Source organism: Lutjanus erythropterus, chromosome 5 (assembly GCF_056507025.1).
Source record: "Lutjanus erythropterus isolate fLutEry1 chromosome 5, fLutEry1.hap2, whole genome shotgun sequence".
Lineage (NCBI taxonomy): Eukaryota > Metazoa > Chordata > Actinopteri > Lutjaniformes > Lutjanidae > Lutjanus > Lutjanus erythropterus.
In genome coordinates, this window is record NC_139321.1 from 18,101,097 (window position 1) to 18,126,718 (window position 25,622).

Here is a 25,622-nt window from a genome sequence, read left to right on the forward strand (position 1 = left end):
AATGTAAACCTGCATTCTTTGTAATGGCCAACAGGGTGCGACTCCGCTGGTTGCAAAAAGAAGTCCAATTGTATGGAGTCTTCAGTGAAAAAACTTCTTCCTTGATTTATTACCTCAGTCAGCAGTTTCATAATTTGTTTAGGGTTTCAATTGATAGTTTTAAGTCTTCTTCAACACAGCATGAAGTTCATTTTGTAAATAATGGCCCCACTTAAAGTAAAATAGATGAAAGCTATTCTATGCCTTAGGGCGAGGCTACCGTGTGACGTGAAAGGATATAGCATTGATTAAATATGGCCAATTTTAAATTACAACATCAAAAAGAAGACAAAAAGAGAAAACACAACAAAAAAACGAGCGCCATCCAAGTCGCAGTCACCCACCAGCTCCACATCTTCATTCATACTGTGTATGTTCTGGCTGTAAAAAAACAAGATGGAAACCTCCATAATGCCAAACTCAAGGCTTTAAAAGGTAGTCCACAAACCAATGGGTGACATCACGCTGGCTCCACTACTTACTCTACTGTCGATTGTCAATAGGAATTCTTGATTTGGTCCAATCTTTGAAAGGACACTTTAAGACATTTTGAGGTTAAGACATAGCGTAAACCTTGACATACAAGTTTGATTAAAATATACTGAAAATTAAAGTTGTTTAGCCATTTTTAAGCTGCGAGACAACTAGCCTTCCTATACCAGCAGCAGAAGTTGTTGAGCAGCCTGAGAGGCCGTGTCAACATCTGTACGCCTAGTTTCTTCACTGTGCACCTTGTAGTCTTGTCACAATACTGGACTTTCTAATTCTGACACCTTGAAAAGTCAACATTCAATAGCATTTTCAATACCACATGGTAAAACTGACTAAACACTGAGAGCATGAAATTTTAAATTTCTATTAAATAATTAATATAACAAGGCTATACATGACAACAGGTTCAACTGGAGAAAATTAGATGAGCTGTGCATAGGAGGTGAGGACTTTGTAGGTACTGCAGCTCTGTGTGTGTGTGTATGTCAACTCGCTGTTGGAGAGAAGAGAGAGCACAATAGTGTAGAAATGAGTATTGAAAGCATCTCAAAGATTCACTATTAATATTTATTGATATATCGATATTTTTGACAACATTAGCACATTGTACTGCTCTTACAAAGTATGTACTGTTACTGTGCCTGTGTTTCACTGCGATTGCACATCTGAAAGGCCTTGGTCCCAAAACCAGAAATGCATATGGAGCCAGAGCGTGCAACAGTCCTCGGTCTGTGTCACTTCTGCGTTCCAGGTAATATAATACCTGAATCAACAGTCCAGGTAGACTTTATTGTAAACATCACATATTTACACTCACAGAAACTCACAGAATATAAAAATGTTCTGTACATATGAATAAAAGCTTGTACGTGTACAAGACACCATCAATTCAAGTGCAGACAAGGGAAGCCAGAACTCTCTGATTCAGGACTATTTGTTTTTACAGAGTCATTTTTGGAAATACAGAATATCCAAGACCAAAGTCTGTGATACATCAGTATGTGGTGGACTGAACTGCATTTAATCTGGACCGTTCCTGGGACCAGGAACATAACTCCCAGGGTTGATGGACAACACAAACATGTCCACCGTGATAAGGTAGCAACTCATGAAGTGGTTATGGTGGTGATAATATTTCTAGCTCAACAGTTTCATCAGCAGCAGGCTTCTCTGAATTCTTCTTCAGACATCTTTGACGTTTCCACAAGAGGAAAGAAACAACACCAATCACAGCAATAAGTGATACTGACAGATACGTTTCCAGGTTCCCTCCAGCTGTGTGACCTGCGAGGCAGAAACAGGTGTGAGGTATCAGCTGAAACAAAACAGGCTCCATTTCATCTTCAATCTCATGTCAGACATCATCTACTGCACTTTGATCACATGACTCACCTGAGTCTTCAACCTTCAGGTTAATGATGCTGACGATTTTAGGTGTGTTGTCCTCACTGTTTCTACCGCTGCTTGTTGAAACAGCACACTCATATGTTCCAGAGTCGTTGACGGTGACGTTCTTCAGAATCACAGAAACGGTACCGTTCTTCATGTCTCCATCTTTCAGCTCCACTCGATCACGAAAACGTAGAAGCTGGAACTTTTCATTTGGCTGCCCGTCTCTGAAGAAGAAGACATACTTGTCTGACTTCAGGTCAGGTCTGTTCCACAGTAACAGTGTGATGGCGGGATTTGTCGGACCCTGACACTGAAGAGTGACCTTATCTCCAGGCTTTGCCGTTACCTCCCGTGTGTCTGAATAATAGCAAGCAGAAAACAAACATCATCAAAACAGTTGAGACTTAAAATCAATTAAGAGACGCACAAGGTTGAAAGACTGACTTTACTACTCCGACTGAGGAATGATTTAGACATTAAAAGAAGAATAAATATATAGATCATATATCTGTGAGTATAATGACAGCGGTTGGTGGTTTGTTTCTTTCACTCTCACTCCTTCACATCTCAGTCACCAGCTTTGACATTTACCTTATGCAAATCATGTTGACCAGCAATATACACTACATATACAGTATCTCCATATACCGATATACACATTCTCTAAAATAACATACAACAAATTCTCAAATAGAGCTGGTTGATATGGACAAAATCAAATATTATGATATTTGAACAAATATTTTGATAGCAATATTGTGACAACATTGTAAGGACGACTGTTGCTGGACTGTTTATTTCTATGCATCAAACTTCACTACAGAGAAAAATCTAGTTCATGTTTCATATCATTTTTTTTTCAACCTGATTAATATCAGCAGCATGAGTTTGTAACTGTTCATAAAATGTTCTCTGTATATGAAGCTTAGATGTTAAATCAGGAAGATTATCTTGATGCTTACTCGGTGTTTCACACCCTCCCTCCCCTGCCTGCTGTCATGGGCTTTTCACTCTCTCAGGTTAACCAACTAATCATGTAGGGGTGTGCATCTCACTGGCTGAGAGCGATTCAATACATATCTTCATACATGTTCAACCAAACATATATCTTCAAAATTTTAAATGGCCAAGCATTCGGCACATATGATTCAGCTCTGTCATGATATGATATGATGTTATGTGTGAACCTTTACATTTTGAATCAACTAATCCTACATTTGTAGAGTGATTTTAGTTGCAAAAAGAAATCCTGATCGTTTTAGCAAATATAGTAACAAGAGAGACAGAGAGAAGGAGACATTACAGTGGTGTTAACATCCTATTATGAGTCTCACGTGTAAATAAGATACTGTAGTCTAAATGAGAATCTGTGAACAAACTTTTAAACTGATTAAAATATTAGTATTTTTGCAGTAAGATGATCTGCTGCTGTTGTGGTTTGGATTAGCGTGGAGGAGCAGTGATGTGTTACCTGTTCTCACAGTGACATGACGTCTCTGTGGGTCACACTCGTGGCTCTGAACTCTGCTGTCTGACATGTTTTGCATAAATGTTTTGCAGCAGCATTTCTCATCTTTCTTACAAACCCCAAAACTTATTCTACACTTGCGCGTTATGAAAGTTTGGTGGTGTGACGCTGTACAATGTCAGAGTCAGAGCAGCAGGCGGAGCAGCAGCAGGTGATATGTCATAACTGTTGTCTTTTCCTGCTTTTCCGGCTGCAATTATAGTCAAACGATACCTGTTCTAGATTTTCTATTTGTTTTTACCCACTCAGTCATCACAAAACATTATTGATGATTATTGATCAAACGTCTCTGTTCTATTCATATTTTGTCAAAGCACCAGTAGTCGTCCCTGTAATAGAGTTGTAGTATCTCAGGATCTGATCAAAAACAAAAAACATTTGATTTTGTCCATATCACCCAGAGAAAAGACAAACAAATGTTTGAAGTTACCTCGTTTAGTTGGTTTTGTCAAATGTTTCTGCTCAGTTCATATTAAAACAAATATTCAAACAGCACTTAGAGAATGAACACGGTAAAGCAAACAAGCAGCAGGCAACACAGTTATTACTGACACCACAGTGTTCACAACGGTATTATAAATGTTTTACATTAATGTCTTAACTCATCAGTAACCAACTGTGATGTCACACCTGTCGACATAGTTCACATTTGATACAAATGCTACTTTCCGATTTGACTCGCTTTGACTTTGACTTGCTCTGTTCGAACATTTAACATATATAGAAAAAACAATAAATTAAAAACAAACTTAAGTGAGCGAACAGGAAGAAGCAACAAGCGTCTCTAGCCCCACCGCTATCCGGGTTTCCATTGAATACTTCACACACACACATACACACACACACACACACACACACACACACACACACACACACACACACAGCTTACCATTAGACGCTCTCAAGTTCACTGCGAGGAACAGCAGGAGACATCCAGAAAATACAGGAGTTTGCCACATGTTCGTTGACTGCGGTCAAGCCAGCCGTCTCTCCTTTATGCGAAGTCAAACCAGCCGCTCCGTTTCAAGTGCTCCCGTATTCCAGAATGCCAGCGCTAGGATGCTACGGCGTGGGCTAACTTCCGGTTTTCAAAATAAATTCATAAATTATTATTAAAAATAATAGACCTCTTTTTATCACATGTTAACATTTGTCTTATTTTTAATATTTTTTTTTACTGCAAATATTAGCATTTTAGTTCAATAGCTTCCAGCTCATGTGACCTATGTGGCCCAAAATCAGTACAGTACCCTAGTATATGACCCTAATATATCCCTAATATATCCCCTAGTACTATATCCCCTAGGGGATATATATATATATATATATATATATATATATATATATATATATAGTACTATGACCCTGTACTGATTTTGGGCCACATAGGTCACATGAGCTGGAAGCTATTGAACTAAAATGCTAATATTTGCAGTAAAAAAAAATATTAAAAATAAGACAAATGTTAACATGTGATAAAAAGAGGTCTATTATTTTTAATAATAATTTATGAATTTATTTTGAAAACCGGAAGTTAGCCCACGCCGTAGCATCCTAGCGCTGGCATTCTGGAATACGGGAGCACTTGAAACGGAGCGGCTGGTTTGACTTCGCATAAAGGAGAGACGGCTGGCTTGACCGCAGTCAACGAACATGTGGCAAACTCCTGTATTTTCTGGATGTCTCCTGCTGTTCCTCGCAGTGAACTTGAGAGCGTCTAATGGTAAGCTGTGTGTGTGTGTGTGTGTGTGTGTGTGTGTGTGTGTATGTGTGTGTGTGAAGTATTCAATGGAAACCCGGATAGCGGTGGGGCTAGAGACGCTTGTTGCTTCTTCCTGTTCGCTCACTTAAGTTTGTTTTTAATTTATTGTTTTTTCTATATATGTTAAATGTTCGAACAGAGCAAGTCAAAGTCAAAGCGAGTCAAATCGGAAAGTAGCATTTGTATCAAATGTGAACTATGTCGACAGGTGTGACATCACAGTTGGTTACTGATGAGTTAAGACATTAATGTAAAACATTTATAATACCGTTGTGAACACTGTGGTGTCAGTAATAACTGTGTTGCCTGCTGCTTGTTTGCTTTACCGTGTTCATTCTCTAAGTGCTGTTTGAATATTTGTTTTAATATGAACTGAGCAGAAACATTTGACAAAACCAACTAAACGAGGTAACTTCAAACATTTGTTTGTCTTTTCTCTGGGTGATATGGACAAAATCAAATGTTTTTTGTTTTTGATCAGATCCTGAGATACTACAACTCTATTACAGGGACGACTACTGGTGCTTTGACAAAATATGAATAGAACAGAGACGTTTGATCAATAATCATCAATAATGTTTTGTGATGACTGAGTGGGTAAAAACAAATAGAAAATCTAGAACAGGTATCGTTTGACTATAATTGCAGCCGGAAAAGCAGGAAAAGACAACAGTTATGACATATCACCTGCTGCTGCTCCGCCTGCTGCTCTGACTCTGACATTGTACAGCGTCACACCACCAAACTTTCATAACGCGCAAGTGTAGAATAAGTTTTGGGGTTTGTAAGAAAGATGAGAAATGCTGCTGCAAAACATTTATGCAAAACATGTCAGACAGCAGAGTTCAGAGCCACGAGTGTGACCCACAGAGACGTCATGTCACTGTGAGAACAGGTAACACATCACTGCTCCTCCACGCTAATCCAAACCACAACAGCAGCAGATCATCTTACTGCAAAAATACTAATATTTTAATCAGTTTAAAAGTTTGTTCACAGATTCTCATTTAGACTACAGTATCTTATTTACACGTGAGACTCATAATAGGATGTTAACACCACTGTAATGTCTCCTTCTCTCTGTCTCTCTTGTTACTATATTTGCTAAAACGATCAGGATTTCTTTTTGCAACTAAAATCACTCTACAAATGTAGGATTAGTTGATTCAAAATGTAAAGGTTCACACATAACATCATATCATATCATGACAGAGCTGAATCATATGTGCCGAATGCTTGGCCATTTAAAATTTTGAAGATATATGTTTGGTTGAACATGTATGAAGATATGTATTGAATCGCTCTCAGCCAGTGAGATGCACACCCCTACATGATTAGTTGGTTAACCTGAGAGAGTGAAAAGCCCATGACAGCAGGCAGGGGAGGGAGGGTGTGAAACACCGAGTAAGCATCAAGATAATCTTCCTGATTTAACATCTAAGCTTCATATACAGAGAACATTTTATGAACAGTTACAAACTCATGCTGCTGATATTAATCAGGTTGAAAAAAAAATGATATGAAACATGAACTAGATTTTTCTCTGTAGTGAAGTTTGATGCATAGAAATAAACAGTCCAGCAACAGTCGTCCTTACAATGTTGTCACAATATTGCTATCAAAATATTTGTTCAAATATCATAATATTTGATTTTGTCCATATCAACCAGCTCTATTTGAGAATTTGTTGTATGTTATTTTAGAGAATGTGTATATCGGTATATGGAGATACTGTATATGTAGTGTATATTGCTGGTCAACATGATTTGCATAAGGTAAATGTCAAAGCTGGTGACTGAGATGTGAAGGAGTGAGAGTGAAAGAAACAAACCACCAACCGCTGTCATTATACTCACAGATATATGATCTATATATTTATTCTTCTTTTAATGTCTAAATCATTCCTCAGTCGGAGTAGTAAAGTCAGTCTTTCAACCTTGTGCGTCTCTTAATTGATTTTAAGTCTCAACTGTTTTGATGATGTTTGTTTTCTGCTTGCTATTATTCAGACACACGGGAGGTAACGGCAAAGCCTGGAGATGAGGTCACTCTTCAGTGTCAGGGTCCGACAAATCCCGCCATCACACTGTTACTGTGGAACAGACCTGACCTGAAGTCAGACAAGTATGTCTTCTTCTTCAGAGACGGGCAGCCAAATGAAAAGTTCCAGCTTCTACGTTTTCGTGATCGAGTGGAGCTGAAAGATGGAGACATGAAGAACGGTACCGTTTCTGTGATTCTGAAGAACGTCACCGTCAACGACTCTGGAACATATGAGTGTGCTGTTTCAACAAGCAGCGGTAGAAACAGTGAGGACAACACACCTAAAATCGTCAGCATCATTAACCTGAAGGTTGAAGACTCAGGTGAGTCATGTGATCAAAGTGCAGTAGATGATGTCTGACATGAGATTGAAGATGAAATGGAGCCTGTTTTGTTTCAGCTGATACCTCACACCTGTTTCTGCCTCGCAGGTCACACAGCTGGAGGGAACCTGGAAACGTATCTGTCAGTATCACTTATTGCTGTGATTGGTGTTGTTTCTTTCCTCTTGTGGAAACGTCAAAGATGTCTGAAGAAGAATTCAGAGAAGCCTGCTGCTGATGAAACTGTTGAGCTAGAAATATTATCACCACCATAACCACTTCATGAGTTGCTACCTTATCACGGTGGACATGTTTGTGTTGTCCATCAACCCTGGGAGTTATGTTCCTGGTCCCAGGAACGGTCCAGATTAAATGCAGTTCAGTCCACCACATACTGATGTATCACAGACTTTGGTCTTGGATATTCTGTATTTCCAAAAATGACTCTGTAAAAACAAATAGTCCTGAATCAGAGAGTTCTGGCTTCCCTTGTCTGCACTTGAATTGATGGTGTCTTGTACACGTACAAGCTTTTATTCATATGTACAGAACATTTTTATATTCTGTGAGTTTCTGTGAGTGTAAATATGTGATGTTTACAATAAAGTCTACCTGGACTGTTGATTCAGGTATTATATTACCTGGAACGCAGAAGTGACACAGACCGAGGACTGTTGCACGCTCTGGCTCCATATGCATTTCTGGTTTTGGGACCAAGGCCTTTCAGATGTGCAATCGCAGTGAAACACAGGCACAGTAACAGTACATACTTTGTAAGAGCAGTACAATGTGCTAATGTTGTCAAAAATATCGATATATCAATAAATATTAATAGTGAATCTTTGAGATGCTTTCAATACTCATTTCTACACTATTGTGCTCTCTCTTCTCTCCAACAGCGAGTTGACATACACACACACACAGAGCTGCAGTACCTACAAAGTCCTCACCTCCTATGCACAGCTCATCTAATTTTCTCCAGTTGAACCTGTTGTCATGTATAGCCTTGTTATATTAATTATTTAATAGAAATTTAAAATTTCATGCTCTCAGTGTTTAGTCAGTTTTACCATGTGGTATTGAAAATGCTATTGAATGTTGACTTTTCAAGGTGTCAGAATTAGAAAGTCCAGTATTGTGACAAGACTACAAGGTGCACAGTGAAGAAACTAGGCGTACAGATGTTGACACGGCCTCTCAGGCTGCTCAACAACTTCTGCTGCTGGTATAGGAAGGCTAGTTGTCTCGCAGCTTAAAAATGGCTAAACAACTTTAATTTTCAGTATATTTTAATCAAACTTGTATGTCAAGGTTTACGCTATGTCTTAACCTCAAAATGTCTTAAAGTGTCCTTTCAAAGATTGGACCAAATCAAGAATTCCTATTGACAATCGACAGTAGAGTAAGTAGTGGAGCCAGCGTGATGTCACCCATTGGTTTGTGGACTACCTTTTAAAGCCTTGAGTTTGGCATTATGGAGGTTTCCATCTTGTTTTTTTACAGCCAGAACATACACAGTATGAATGAAGATGTGGAGCTGGTGGGTGACTGCGACTTGGATGGCGCTCGTTTTTTTGTTGTGTTTTCTCTTTTTGTCTTCTTTTTGATGTTGTAATTTAAAATTGGCCATATTTAATCAATGCTATATCCTTTCACGTCACACGGTAGCCTCGCCCTAAGGCATAGAATAGCTTTCATCTATTTTACTTTAAGTGGGGCCATTATTTACAAAATGAACTTCATGCTGTGTTGAAGAAGACTTAAAACTATCAATTGAAACCCTAAACAAATTATGAAACTGCTGACTGAGGTAATAAATCAAGGAAGAAGTAGAGTCTTTTTCTCTGAAGACTCCATACAATTGGACTTCTTTTTGCAACCAGCGGAGTCGCACCCTGTTGGCCATTACAAAGAATGCAGGTTTACATTGTTCAGACTTATTCTACCAACAGCTTTTTTAATTTGTCTCCTCTTTATTATGGGTTATCTTTGTTTAACCCAGATTATGTCAGAGCGTCTAGTTAGGTCAAATGTTTTGCAGTTGCTGCTGACTCAGTCTGACAGACTTTTTTCTGTATGTTCTAGTCGAGGTACGAGGATGAACCAGAGCCTGGAGACATGATTGAGATCTTCCGGAGCATCTATCAGCACTGGACTGTGTACGCTGGCGAGGGCTACGTTGTTCATGTGTCAATAAACTGTGAGTCTCTCCACACAACTGCTACTTCCAAATCCTACCCCGTCTCAGTCTTGAACAAGAAGAGGTCACTCAATAGGGTGCAGATCCCCGCCAGTGCAACAGAAGGTGAAGCACCTACTGCAATGCCACCACAACTGCCAGATGCAACCAGCCAATATGACCCCCACATATGTTGTTCTGAGCTGAAACAAGATTTCAAACTGGAGCAGCTGTTGATCACTTGTGGCCTGTAGTGGCTTGTTAGGAAGAGTGAGAAATCAGCTGTCAATGGTAGCGTAAAACAAATCAGTCAAAAGAATAATTTAGTGCCTCACAGTTGTATGTCTCCACCAACCAGTCAAGTTACAGTTTACATCCATATTTGTCCGGACTCGTATAAGTTATGTAGGAAGACTGAAAGAATTTAATTTCAAAGTAATCACTATATTGACCTGTAACTTCGAAGGAATTGAATAAAAAGGTAAGAAGTGTATTTTATTTAGTTTTTTTGTCAGGATGGAAGTTCTCATTACATTTTTGATTCTAGTGAATAATTTCTAGTGAGAAACATATCTTCACTTGTTTTTACACAACTGAATATCATATATCACAGTGAAAGTGGCCTTTGACCACCAGGATTTAATCAGCTCATCCTTTTTTAAAAATTGGTTTTAGGCTTTTATGCCTTTGATCTGATATGGCAGCTGAAGTGAGGACAGGAAAGAGGGAGAAAGAGTTGGGGAGAGACATGTAGTGAAGGGCCACAGGTGGGAGTTAAAGCCACAGCCGCTGCAGAGGACTCACAGTCTTGGTAGATTAGGCACACGCTACCACCTGAGATACCAGGGCATGCCAAGCAGTTCATCCTTGAGTCCAAGTGGACATTCGTACCAAATCTGAAGAAATTCCTTAAAGGCATTCCTGGGATATTGAGTTCACAAGAATCTGATAACTTGAAAATGTAATGCCTGTGGCCATTTTTTCAAGAATTCTGAATCACAGAAGTCCTTTGGTGTACAGTCCCGACTGTGCACAAAAAATTAGGCTAATCAGTCCAGTAGTATTTGAGATTAGCTCCAGACAGGATGCATGTCCAGTCGTCACGCACACACTCACTCACACGGAAGTGATTACATGATCACCTCCTGGCTTATACCTGGCAGGGATAATAACAGCCTTTTATTTTATTTGTTGGTTGAACTTATTCATAATTAATAAAACACTCAAAAATAAATTAAAACAAATAAATAAAAACAAAATATATTTCAATGTTTGGTGCATAAATCTGCACAAATTATATCTATTTCCTTTTTTTTTTTAATTCATAGCTAACAGCTCCAGTAGCTTTGACAGCCTGATGTCCATCCCAAACGAGAAGACTGTGGTGAAAAAAGAGAAGCTGCTGGATGTGGTGGGAGAAAACAAGTGGAGAATCAATAACAGCCTGGACAATAAATACTATCCACGCGCCATTCGCTTAATTGTGAGGGAGGCATGTGCGGAGGTGGGTGAAAGGATGACATACAACGTCCTCAAGGAGAACTGTGAGCACTTTGCAACTGATCTGCGCTATGGAAAACCCAAGTCCCAACAGATCATTGGACCCAGTTTATATAGACTAGTGTTGGGGCAACAGTTTCTCCATTACCTACCTGTGTTTGTGTAGCCCAGGGGTCTACAACTTTTATGATCAAAAGAGCCATTTTTGGCCAGAAAAAGAAAAAACAAATCTGTCTGGAGCTGCAATTGTTACATTCTCTCTTTTCTGTTCTTGTGATTTGGCATCCATGGCTAGCTTATGAAGACTCTACAGAGAACCCTTCTAGTGTAATGGTACTACCAAGAACCCTCTCTGGACCCTTTTTAACCAAATACACTTTGGTTCTTCAACTGATTCCATTCAAAATCCTTGGAACCTTGGTGCCATCTAGTGCTTTATTTCCACCAGTTTTGAGTGGAACCATCGTAATCAAGGATGTCCACAACAGAGGGCTTTGCACAATGCACAATGACCTGTAGAATGTGACACGCCCACTTTCGTTTCTAAGGAAAACCTGCTACTTTTTGGTTCCAGTTGGGATCAGGTTCTGAACCAGCCCAAGGGTTCCATCCAGAACCTTTCTACCTTGTAAGGGTGCCAACAAGAGCCCAACTACAGTGGTTCTACTCAGCACCCTTTTATATTCCAAGGGTTTTATCTAAGAGCTACCCAGGTGAGGTCTACCGAGAACGTTTGGAACCCATTACTAAGAAAGTGGGTCCACTTTCATGTTGCACCGTAGCCCAGAATGGACAAATCAAACACTGTTTCTAGATGCGACCTTTCATGTTTTTCATAGGTTTTGTGGCCACCATAGTTCCTCCTACACGTTTGGAAGAAGAGGGTGAGGTGAGTGAGGTCAGTATCCAGTTGGTTGTAATCTACAAACTCACCACTAGATGTCATTCAATCCTACACACTTGTCCTTAAAACACGAAACAGAAGATTAATTTTAATTATTTTTATTTTAGAATAGCTCACATGCTACATGATTTGGATTTTCTGTAAAACCTTGCATCCAGTCTTCCTCAGTCCACCAACACAGCATAGTTCTTTACCTGACCTGACCACCTCATACATACATACATACATACATACATACCAGGACATCAGCTCCACTAAGGAGGGCTGTTGATTGTGTCAGCCTGTTTATCCATGCAGCATCTTACACCAAAACCTAACGATACCACATCCAACACAGACAGGAGATAAGGGGTTACACCTAAAGGTTTGATGCAAACACAGAATCTGCAGGTCCAGGTCCGCGTTTGAAGTGTTTGATCCTACAGAGCAGATCTGCAGAAAATTAAAGGCACAAATAAAAAGAGTAAAAGCAACTTTTAGGATACTTATTCACCATGACAGAACGCAATACTGTCAAAAAGGACTGATTGGTAAATCTTAACTTCCTCGGGTCATCCTAAAGGTTTTAGTGAAATCTGCAGGATTATACAGGTACAAATGCAGGACAGTTCTCCTTTGAATTCATAACCCTCTACCACAGACCCACCCCACAAAGACAGGACAGAGTAAAAGGCATGTAAACACAGACATCTGAAACCAGTTCTCCAGCCTCAGTTTAACGCACTCATTTCCACCATGTGTTCATCATGTGTCTACAGTGCATGTTACACATTTACAGATCTGATACCAGTCAAACGTGTCACCTGTCAGGCCAGCTCAAAACAATAAAATACAGTGTTGTATGTGCAAAGTGAACTCAACACGGTTGTAGTTCTTCATCATGAAACCTTTTGTTAGGCCACAGAATTACACGACTGCATGCATGGATTGATTTGACGTCTTAGCGGGACAGTTCACCCCAAACTCAAAAACAAGTGTTTTTCCTCTCACCTGTAGTGCTGTTTATTCATCTAGATTGTTTTGGTGTGAGCTGTCGAGGCTTGGAGGGGCATTTCTAGAGGGAAGCCAGTGTACTAAACAAAAAATATAAATCTAAAAAACAAGGGAAAAGCAGACCTAGAATGGACGTACAGTTTCTTTTTGAGGACTTAAAGATAAAGTGTGGAAGCTTGTATTACATTTGTATGGTGTCACTGTGGGCGGACTTATCTTTTAAATTAACATTTTAAGCACAGGAATGAAAGAAACTGTAAGATACTGTGATGTTAGTCATTATATAACTAAATTAATGCTAATCTGATGTCTGTGCCATCTGTGAATCTACTGGAACTACTTTCTTTGTACTAGAAAGAAGGCAGTTCCTACATAAAATTGCTGATAACAAGCTCTGTGAATTATCTTGAGTAACTGAGTATTGAGTTTTTCGAATGTATTTATTTGGTGCTGTGACCACCACAAGCTCACTGCCATATAATTCCATTATATTTGAGACATGGCAGATAACTCTGTAGCTGACATCTTCAAAACTCTGCATCTCACACCAAAAAAATGTAAATGGATAAATAGCACTATAGGTAAGAAGAAAAATAGGAATTTTTGATTTTAGGGTGAACGGTCAGTAAGTTAGTGACAGCTGAACTAAAACATTCATATCCACTGTGTCTGTACTGAAAAACATTCAGTATAATAATACATGTTTGAATTCTGTCATATATATTTCTCAGTTTGTTTGTTTTTTTAAAAAGTGTAATTTCTTCATGTCATTTTAAGACAAGATGCACCATTTATATACATTTACTTTACAACTGAAACTTAATGAGTTATGTATTAAAACAAACAAAACAAAAAAAAAACAGAGGGGAACATTTCGCGTGATCAACTCTGCTGCAGGAGTTCTGCCCTGTGCTGCTTCATCTCTCTCTGGATGTTCTCCTCCACGTCTCTGTCTGCCATCCACAGAAATGCACTCGTAAAGCTCTGGACTGTTGCTTTTTCACCCATCTGTCAGAAGTAGAGAGTCACCGTCTGACCAACGGGAACATTTTCCTCTGCTCAACCAACAAGCCGTCTCTGCTATAGCGACTGTTCACAGTATTTTATCCGCTGCTGCTAACTCTTCTCTCTGGTCCGTTGTTTGTGGAATTTCAAGCCTCCATCCACTGTTCTGGGTCCAGTGTCACTGTGGTCCATGTTCCTCCCACTCCATTCCCACCCTCAAATCCTTCGTTGCATCCTCTGGTTAGTCCAGCTTGCGTGCACCCAGTTTGAGAGGACCTTTAGCAGCTTTGCGCTCTGCCCGTTTCGCCTCCAGCTCTTTCCTCCTCTCCTCCCGTTTCTTCTTGGACAGCTCGGCCTTGCTGAGACCTGGTTGATAATAAAGACAGTTCAATGCGCAGGCATGCAGTCAGATTTTATTATTAGTTTTATTAATTGCATGTTTCTACATTACATGTTATCAAGTTCATCCTGCCACATTTATACAGTTTATATAGTTTATGCACAGTTTTTACAGACAGAATGAAGGGAACAGAATAAAGCTAGAGAAAGAAAAAAGAGGATTAGAGGTAAAAAAAAAAAAAAAAATAAAGTGAGAGGAGTGATTCCTTCTGTACTCTCTTAATACTGATTAATTTATTTAAATTTTACTATTCCACTCCATCTGTTTCCTTGACCCATTTAGTCTGATTTCATATGAATTCCTCTTCTGTTTCAAAACCTATACATAGAATAACTCATATCACTTGTTTAATGAATCTCCTCTACTGTTTATTTCCATGCTTTAATAGATTGTGATTGAACACACATCCAGTTCTGTGTAATTTGTTTTACCCATGACATCTGATCCCGTAAGTATGATTAGCCATCTGCCCAGCGAGAGGAGTGAGGGACCTTAGTTTGAACCAACTACTGGACAAACAGTTTTAAATGTGTAGTTTTAGTTTTAGTGCAGCTATGTGCATTATTGTACACAAATATTTATCTCCTCAGCAGCAGGATAACTGGTGTAGAAAGCTAAGGAATGTACTGCTGTGAACAGGGTCAGCATCATTTTAGCCATCAGTTTAAGTGTTCGGTATATAATATAAAGCCTTTTCTGGCAGGAAACTGATGTTATACAAGCCACATATCGCTCTCTCCAAATGCTCATAGGTCTGATAAGCTCAGAGCAGCTCAGAGACTTACCCTGGTTTCCGTCCACTGACTCCCAGCTCTCCTCAGCTCCCCAGTCTCCTGTTGCCTCTGCACCCCAACCATCTCCAGCCTGAGGAGGAGAAAACAAAACACACATTTCACTTAGGTGAAAGGCTTGTAATGTGAAGATAGTCCTGTTGCATCAGAGGCAAACTGTCCTAAAAGTCTCTACACACAGATCTGACACCATCAAATGTCTCCTTCATCAGTAAATCTGATGACCACATCAAGTTTACAGTTAGATGCAGTCGCTCACACTTTTTTTGAACACCAACATCATGACTGTAGACTTGGAACACGTTAAACCTGTAAATCAAACCAATAACCCTCATTTAATTTGTATATCTCTTGCTCTTGTGTATTTTTTACTCCCTCCGTCCTCACCGTGGTGGCAGCAGTGCTGGCCGTGTTTCTCTGCGACACGCTGGCGAACAGGTCGTTCTGGACGGCCCCCTTGCCTGCGCTGCTGCTGTCCCAGTTGTATTCGCTGGCTAACCGCACCCCTTCGGGCAGCGGGAGTGTCGAGTTGGTCAAGGTTGTGTCCGTGTCTTCCTCCCCCCAGTCATTGCCCCAGCCTTCCTCGCCTGCGGAGCTCTGACCCTGCCCTTCCTTCTCGTTGGACCAGCTGTCGTCGGCGTCCCAGCCTGAGCTGCTCCAATCAGAGCTCTGCTTTTTCACTGCCGCAGACGATGACCGCCCCACCTAGATACCAGTGAAATGAAAATAGATTGAAATGGAGATAATATAAAAAGCTCAAACTTCATCCACATACAGAATACGGAACACAACGTTTACCTTGTAAATAATAATACATACACCCACACCTATATGAATGTACATAAGCCGCTTATAAATACTAAAATGTATCTATATTGGTCAGCGATTCAGGCTTTGTATTACTTGTCATTAGACAGAAACCAAAGTTTGCACTATCACTGATCCCAATGATATCAGTTAGTAAGTTAGTCGCATTAGCAGGATTAGTAATAAAGATGTATACTGGAAATTAATTCCAAATTAAAGGGCTCATACTCCTCTGTCACTGGCCTTCTTTTTGGATGATGCCATTCCTGACCAGTCAGAGTTCCAGTCATCTGGCTCAGTGTGAGTTTTCTCTGGCTCCTGTACAACAAAAAAAGTCAACGCTTAACGAGATTTGATATTTATAATTTGATAATTTTACTTATGTAACAACAGCAACAACACTTTCAGTCAAAAATGGTGAAATCATACCTCCAAACTTCCCCAGTCCTCCTCCTCATCCCAGCGGTCTCCTATTGGCTCATCGTCATTGTCTGTCACTTCAAGAGTCTGTGATTGGTTGGCACGACTGGAGGCAGCATGGTGAGACACAGAGATTTGTGGAGTTTTATCCACAGAACCTGTGATAGAAAGGAAACCATGACATGGGATTTCAGATAGCATACATTCAGAGGGAAATCCACCAATTATACATTTCAAAATGTGTTTACACTTCTTTGAATGGGTACTACAAGGAAAAAGCCTTTTGTGGCTCCAGTAGGAGCTGATATGATAAAATGATTAACTGCCTCAAATAGTGCCACTTGATCAGTGTTGTTTGGGTCTGACAAAGTTTAAAAAAGAAAAAAAAATCGAATTGAATCGACTTGTGAGATGCCAAGAGACTCCCAGTTCTAACAATCCACTGTGGGGATTCTACCAAGTGCAGGTGCTTCATCAGTGCCACCGGTAGGGCTGGTGTCATTGGCAGGCCCGCTGCCCTCAGCTGCTGCACCACCCTCTGTCCCTGGAGCGTTGCGGATCAGTTTAGATGTTAGCGAGGACATGCCAGTCACGGCCCAGCCGGCCCAGCTGGAAGAGGCACCTGCAGGCTGAGCACACGATGCTACATCCTTCTCTGCATGACAGATGGGAGAGAAATTATCGAGTGTTTAGTTTCAGAATTTCAGAAATAAAACTAAAGTATGTAAACAAATACATAACATCTTATCAATGGTTTCCTCGCTGACTGAGACGTGAAAGTAGAGAGCAGACTCTGTAGCTCAGGAGAGTGTGTTATATACCTATTTCAGCCAGCTTGGTGGGGTCTTCCGACACAGTCTCCAGCTTGGAAAGGAAACTCTTGATGGCTTTGAAGGCCTGACAGGGAAAGAACATCAGAACATCCTGAGTAGAAATACATCAGCATACTACAGAGGTTAAACGTCAGTATACAAGGTTGAATTTACAAGCCAGACAGAGGTTGTTCCTGCCAGGGGTAATACATGAGAGTAATCGAATCACATTATTGTATTTATTACTATGTTACTCTTGCATGTTCTTCAGCCCTTGTAATTGGCCTGAATCCAGCTGTCTTTCTTTACTAGAGGACCACAATGACTAAAAATGACATTTTGCTGCTGATAAAGAACAATCTAAATATTCTTGATATAGTTACATCAAATATTGAGTTGTCTTATCTCCACAACAATGGTTTATCCATCAAGCATGACAGCCGTAACAAACAACATGTAGTAAATCTCCGTTAGCCATGTGTACCTGGTCCCTGACGCTCTTATCAGGATCAACAGTGATGGCACAGAGGGTGGGCAGGATGCGGGCGGCGATCTCTGTTACGCTGTAGTAGTTGTGTGTGGCAGCGAAGCCCAGTACACCAGCAGAGCGTGAAGCTGGGAAAGGGTCTTTAGTGGCTCGTGAGAAGGCAGAAATCAGAACACGCTGTCGAGTCTGTGAAGAGAGGGATGAAGTGGGGTTCTATGAGATACTTATTGATAGAGAGTACCTCATGCAACCCCCTTCAAATAATCCAAACTATCCCTTTAAATTAACGATGCAGGTGTACTTTACCCCGGCGTTGAGGTAGGAGGCGATCTTTCCCAGGCATACGGTGGTGTTGCACCGGATTGGACCTTGTTCGTCTCTGGCCTGCAGCCGGGCAAAGTGGCGCATCAGCTCCTGGTTCAGGTTGGTCTCATTCAGCTTGGGGGCCAGCAGCAACATAGACTGGAAGCAGGGAGGAAGAAAGAGAAGAGTTACGGCTACAGCAGCGTGACAAAGCCCAGTACACAAGTAATAACACCTCCGGGTCTGTGGTTATGTTTAAGCATGTGAGCTACCTTAACAGTCTGTTCTCTGATGGCAGGGTTGGTGTCTGTGAAGCCGTGAACAACGTGAGGGAAAATCTGAGAATTGACTGCGGCCTCGTTCAGATACTGAATGAACTGTTCCATCTAAGACAGAGAGAAGAAAAAAGGTTATAGCAAACAGTGCTTTCATCCTTTAACACAGGCTTTAAAACAGCAGATAGAGATGTTATTCACAGATAGTTTTTCTTTTAAATTATTCTACTTTTAACTGTTTTGCTTTCCTTTTTAGAGGTACAACATTTTCTTTCTGTGTGGTACATGGGAATGTTAAAAGAAAAAAAAAAAAAAGAATCCCTGTAGGAGATTCTCAGTGGCGTCATGAAATAGACTTTACATACCTGCTGCAGCAGACGTATCCTCATGGCTCTGTCTGTGGAGGAAAACATCTTTACGATTACAGGGATGATCTTCTGTTGGTACTCTTCTGCTGACAGGAACTTCCCCACCTGACGGAACAACAGAGGGAGATGAGATCGGGGAACTTTGAAAAAGAGTGGATAAAGGGAGCCTGAAACAAAGTGTTCACTGTGATATTAATACCATTACAACCGTGTGTTACTTTGACTTTGTTTGGAAAAAGGTTTTGTTTGTTTTTGATTGGAGATACTGCAGTACACTGTCTGATATCTAATCTCTTCCACTCGCCCCCAACCCCCTCTATATAAAAAAAACATTGTATTTTCTTTTGGTGCCTATTGAAATTTTGTAAGTGTAGAGACACAAAGACACAAAGGCCTTGAGGAACACAACAGAAAAAAATCATGCAGTAAAATGTTTGACATTTGGAGATTTCTGTAAGGCCTGCATTTTTTGACAATCGATTAGAGAGCAATGCAGTTCTGGAAATTGCTCACAAACCCCATTATTGTCAATATACCTAGAGAAAGCTGTAAATCCTCTGAATGAAGGTCTCTATTTTGTTATTATGAAATTTCTTGAGGCTGTGATTATTCTAAATGTCATATTAGAACAGTGAGGTCGAGTTAAAAAAAATGGACTCACTATAATAAAATGGCTACTATGGGGATAATGCAAGAAATAACAGATTTATAACACATTTATAACTGCATGTTTTCGCCCCAAATTGCATGGGATTAGCGTAAATTGGGTGTGTGTAAAGGGGAGACTCTTGGGTACCGAGTGAAACCAAACTTGATGTAAGACATCAATGGACCCCTCTGAAAATGACCATGCCAGTTTTTCCCCTCACCAAAATTTAGCCCAAATTTGGAGTTTTATTTAGCCCCCTTCCCAAGCTAGCATGACCTGGTTGGATGCCTTAGGTCTTCAGTCTTGTTTTAAAACTGAGTTTGCTACAGCATCTGAAAAACAGTAAGTTGAGGAGGTCATCAAGTTGTGAAAGTTGTTCAGGGAGGTCAAGGATTCACCTTGAAGAGCGGTGTGAGGACCACGGCGCCTGCATTGCCAAACTCGAAGGCGGTGAGCAGCTGAGGCAGGACCTTGTGTTTACAGAAGTCTTCTGGGAAGGAGTCCAGATTTTCACTCAGATCCTGGAAGAACTGCTGCTTCTCAGCTGGCTCCTTGATCTGCAGAAAAAGTTACACAGTTGAATTCCATGGTTATCATAATTTGTTCTAATATTATTAACTGTTATACTAACAGAGTTTCCACTGGTTCTCCCTGGTAGTTGTTTCAGTAAATCAAACATGTAACTAGCAGGATGAGTTCAATAAGAATTTGATCCTCATCTATCTTGATACTCTGTTTTGTGACTTTACTGGTGAGGTTTAATGTTAGCGTTATTACAAACACCACTGTTACGCATGATAATTATGGACCTGTATCTCCTCCAGGAAAAGGTTGCTCTCCACAAAGCTGTTACTGAGGAACCCCCCAGGGGCTCTGCAGTTCTGGAGAAAGCGGGCTGGGTTGGGCCGAGCTCGGGGGTTTGCTCCCACCAGCTCACAGTAGTGAGGGACTAGGGCCTTAGGGACCTGCGGACAAAAAGAGGGAACACAACTCTGTGAATAGCACTTCTCCATACCACAGAAGAGACACAAGAGAAATGTCTTCCTTTTAATACAAAATAAATAACACAATAATCTAAATATTTCTGATTTCCAGTATTCCTCATTTCACTAGATAATTAGAAGTTTATCAGACATCACCACAGCACTTGTCCAATACCCATGACAACAATCTGAAGTATCATTTTAAAATAACGAAGTGGAGATACACCATGGAGTTGATGACAACAGTGCAGTAGCTACACAAATAAGACATGCCGTACCTTTCCCAGTGAGCGAAGGGAGGATGTTCGAGGAAGAGGCCCGTTGAACACTTCCCAGATCAGGCAGCCGAGCCGCCACACCTCCCCTGCCCTGCAACAAACATACAGCACAAAAGTTCCTACAGAAAACTCGCCAGTAAGCAGGTCCAGATTTAATATCTCAGCAATCCTTACATAAATATATTATTAACTCGTTTTTGTAATTTCTACAAATATTCGTGTTGCTGCTCCCCTTTTCTTCTTGTAAAACATGTTGTTATGATTTGCTCCTCCAAATTTGTGTTTTTACAGCCCTCTCTTACCATTTCTCTCCGCTGCTATTGGACATCTCTGGCGGGTCATATTTCTCCATGTCTGGGTAAACAGTCTTGGGGGCAGGGAGTGAGACCGCACTTGGGTCACCCTGCTCAGGAGCCACATGGTCGAGGCCCCCGAGCTTCCACTCCCCAGCTCGGTCCACGAAGACAGACCACACACCCAAGTTGTTATGGAGCAGGTGGCAGTCGTTGACCAGGAAGCTCAGAGCTTTCTGTGGGAGGAATCAAACGTCCGGAGTGGAGTGAGTGCTTACAGAGGACAGTGGAGAGAACTATGAGGCTGTTCAGACACACATTTTGGGTAAGTCTGGGCATCGGTACTCAATAACTTTAAAGTATTGATTGAAATAACCCAATACCAAGTAGTATCAAGACTTCTCCAGTCAAACAATACCTACATTCAATCCTTTTGGTACCCAGATCTAGAAAAACTACTATTTATATGGTTTTGCTCACAGCCAATCATCACATGTGCTCTTCATAAAGAAGAACCTTCGAAAATAGCTTCATGTATACCACTTGCAGAATTTACAGGGAGGCCAAAATAATTTAAAAATTGTTATAGATAGCATTTCACAGAATTCATAAAGTTCCAGAAAATATGTGATCTGTGTTTTTTTTAAGAGTCTGGAGATATTGTGGTTACTAGTGTTCATAAACATCTGTTGCTTATTCTGGCAGGTAGAAGAGCCCAAACGTAATTTTCATTACAGTGAAACAAATGATGCACGCACAGCAGTCAGCTGAGTAAGGGGTTCTTCAGTGTAGCCCAAGATGCACTGTGTACACACTGTTGAAAGAACGTGGTCACATGCCGCTCAGAACACTTCCTAATGTGGTTGGAGTGATTGGATCTTAAATGCATCTTCAATGCGTTCACACCCATATTTAGAGCTGTCCACTTGTGATCAGATAACCCAGGATGCATGGTAATACCAGGTGTAAACAGGGTCCCCTGAACGTGTCAGACAGCTTCTATCCTTACCACTATCTGGTGCAGTCCCCAGGAGACCTCCAGATCCCCAGCTCCGCCCTTCTCTGCCTGAGCCTTCAGGTGGACTGCCAGCGGTGTCACCTGCTCAGTAACCAGGTACAAGCTCTTCTCTGTCTGTGAAACAAATGCAATTATTTTATGTGTGGGTTTGTAAATATTGTATATGTTTTACAATCATAATGCTCAGTTGCTGAATGAAACAAGTGCTCTGCTGTTTAACATCCATAATATTGTTTCATAATAAAAAAGTATTGTTTTATCACCACAGATTTCTATTTTATGGCAATAAATGTAAATACTAAATGATTACACAGACCTACTGAACTAGAGTGAGAGAAACATAACACAGCCTTGTACACACTGACATTTTAAAGGGATTTATAGCAGGAATTATACTCAGCTTAAGAGTTTGCTCAATTTCAGGCAGGTTGATGAGTGGTAAACATCTTAAGCTATTAATTGGGGCATTTCATGATCTTATTGAGCACACGAAACTGAGACAAAAAGTGTACAAATCTGCTTACATTAGCTAGTACACTACTCACTACAACTTTTGTACAAATGTTACTGGTCTACAGTGGGATATTCACACTCACCTCTATCTGTGCGTAAACATGCAGAGAAAAGTAGACACGAATTATGGCCACATGACAAAACACTCACTGTTCTGCAACGTGTCACCAAGCAAGATGAGTGACATTTCCCTGTCATCAGTATAAATAATGACAGTGTATGCAGAGCTGAAGATCACTCGCACGCCCTGACACATACCTCCAATCCATCAACGTAAGCCAGGATGTTTGGGTGACGCAGAGTCTTCATACGCTTGAAGGCAGCCTTGGCCAGCTGGGTCTGCTGCTCTGTTCCCTGTGCTACCTCGTACACAAACACTGACACTGGTTCTCCATTGGTCTGAGGAGACAGGTTGTCATGAAATGAATCACTCACATAATTGACATGTGATATTTGAATGAAAAGTTCACTGAAAAATCAAATACACATATTTTTCCTCTCGCCTGTACTGCTATTTATCCTTGCATATTGTTTTGAGAGACATTGCTGTTAAGTAAATGCTGGTGGGTTTTTTGTGATTTGAGCACCACACACAGAGTGCCAGTTAGCTTCATTATATTCAAGAGAAGGCAGACACATCTACGGCTGATATCCCCACAACTCCGCAACTCACAACAAAACAATCTGAGCAGATTAATAGCACTTCAGGTAAGGAAAAATGTGTATTTTTAATTTTTTGGGTGAACTGCCCCTTTAACCCAATATCATGTAAAACGGTTACGCTTTGTAATAAAATCAAACAGAAGAGGGAAGATCAAACGCAGATTCATCCTGTCACCACATCATATTTAAATACATTACAATAAACACGATGAAACAGGAAGCTGGTGCTTGGTTGTCATTAGCCCTGCAGTGATGATGATGATGATGACAGTCCAGATTGAGCTGCTCAGCAATAATACAGACAACAGTGGGTTATGTGAGGAGCTGTTGGTGACGATGGACGGTAGCTTTGTTAATCTAATGAAATGTTAGCTTGGGAACGATTATAATAATAGTTATTAACTCGGATAAAGCGGGGTGACGTGGCGAGAAATACGTGTCTGTCTCCCGGAGTAAACAAAGCCTGAGCTCACTTCGTTAGCAAAAACTAACGATATACGGAACGAGCAGAAGAAAACATAATTAACGTTGACATTTAAAGAGCGGGAAAGACAAGAAGGCTACTGACAGATCTGACGTAAAAGCACACTAATATAACACCGCACGTCATGTCTAAAAGCTAAATCAAAGTAGCGAACAGACTCTGACGCTAGCTAGCCGGTGGCTAGGTGTCAGGCCTCCACAACGAAGCAGGCTAACGGCTAACTCCGACCGTTAGCGGAGGATCTGCCTCTTTTACCTTTCGCTTTCCTCGGTGTAAACTCCATATTCCAGACTTCTCCTGGCTGTCTGGCAGAATTTCATAAGCAAAGTCTTTGACAGGATCCCTGGCGAAAAAGGACCACATCTCCTCTTTGCTCCGCACCTCATCAAACACACACAGCTACAGAGGAACTACAGATTGCTAGAATAGGCTGCTAGCATTTGGCACGCATGTAAAATGGCTCCGTGTAAACTTTGTTTCTGGACATTGGTTCCGCGATAGTTTGATTTTTATTCACATTAATAGGTAAACACATGATAAATAAGAACTATAACTTCTATTCTATTCTATTCTATTCTATTCTATTCTGTTCTATTCTATTCTCATACTGCTGTATTACATTACATTATTAACTACTCATTACAACTTCTCATTGTTAACTGATTGTATGACATATTGCCTTGTATAATATGTATGGCTGCACTATATGATAAAACAACGGTTTTAAAATCAAGATGTGAAATTTGTTGGGGTCTGTACCAAACAAGCATGTTTTCTTACAACTGGAGAACAGGATTTGTAGGCCAGGACATCTCTGCAGCACTTCAGCTCTTAATTATAATGCTGTTTTATCACACATTTTACATTTATCAAAAAAAAAAAAAAAAAATGCAGATTAAGAAATAAGATTTTTCTTTGTAGCAATGAACAGAGGCATTACTGAAAAGCATGCCTGCCAAGCTCAAGTCAGATGATAACCAACATTAATAAGAGGTCAACAGGCGGCTAATTGACTGTGTATCAATAGTTTGTTAGAATTGATTCATTACAAATATGTTTGGGCATATCCACTATCAAAGCAATAGAAACTCAGATAATTTGGACCAAAAAGAAAAAAACCCTGTGTCATCACCCTATGACTACCATGTGTCTGTTGCAGCTGGTAAGTTTGTGTTAAACCAAATTACCGCAAATGGGGGTAAATTTTGCCCCAGAACGCTTCCGTGGGTTAATTCAGTCATCTTAGGCACAGATTCTGATAAAGACCCTGCCAAGCTTCCTCACTGTACATTCATAATGACAGTGTCATTATGGTGGCTTCTTTGCTGTTTTTTCCAGGAGGATGTTTCACAGAATCTTTTAAGTTTTTACAACAAGAAAGTTTAACTCTGGCTCAGACATTCCTGATCCCTTAGGCCCCAGTTTACAGCCTGTTTCCTAATTACTACAGTCATCTATACCTACCATCCATCTAGATGGCATGTCAAATATCAGCATGAAAATTTCAACTGATGTCACAGGTATGTCATCAAGGTTTACTAGGTAGGTGAACTGGAGACAGGAACACAACAACCAGAACAAAACAAATGGTAGAGACAAAGTAGGGCCTGATCAACAGAAATGTGGTGGTTAGCATTAACAGATATTTTCAAATTTTTTTGTGACCAAATTCTTAATTTTATTTTTCCATACTGCAGGTTAGAGTGTGACATCGAATCCACAGCCTCCATATATATCTGTACTGAACACGGATCATTTTTGAAATACTGTATTGATCCTCAAGGGGAAATTGTTTGCATTACAGTCGCTTCCACTCAAGAATATAATTCTGGTTTTAGTTGTAATAAGTATTAAACAATAAACACAACAATATAGAAAAAAATAGCAAATGACAAATCTGTAATATATATATGTAATA

General features: G+C 40.3%; 1 protein-coding gene across 2 annotated transcripts; it reads right to left on the reverse strand.

Moving 5' to 3' along the window:
- Nucleotides 1–12,244: 12,244 nt before the first annotated feature.
- scyl1 (SCY1-like, kinase-like 1) lies at nt 12,245–24,155 on the reverse strand. 2 transcript variants are annotated; one of them, XM_084718987.1, is made up of 18 exons: nt 23,960–24,155; nt 22,816–22,956; nt 22,036–22,158; nt 21,036–21,262; nt 20,734–20,824; nt 20,282–20,437; nt 19,871–20,029; nt 18,821–18,928; nt 18,453–18,566; nt 18,184–18,339; nt 17,875–18,063; nt 17,400–17,475; nt 17,036–17,233; nt 16,588–16,736; nt 16,402–16,476; nt 15,739–16,056; nt 15,346–15,424; nt 12,245–14,526 (listed from the first exon to the last, which is right to left on the reverse strand). In XM_084718987.1, exons 1-18 carry the CDS (start codon nt 24,065–24,067, stop codon nt 14,402–14,404), a joined length of 2,592 nt encoding a protein of 863 aa, XP_084575113.1. In that variant the 5' UTR covers nt 24,068–24,155; the 3' UTR covers nt 12,245–14,401. The 2 variants fall into 2 exon arrangements, with proteins under 2 accessions (XP_084575113.1, XP_084575112.1); XM_084718986.1 differs by having other exon boundaries at nt 16,387–16,476; nt 23,960–24,154.
- Nucleotides 24,156–25,622: the final 1,467 nt, after the last annotated feature.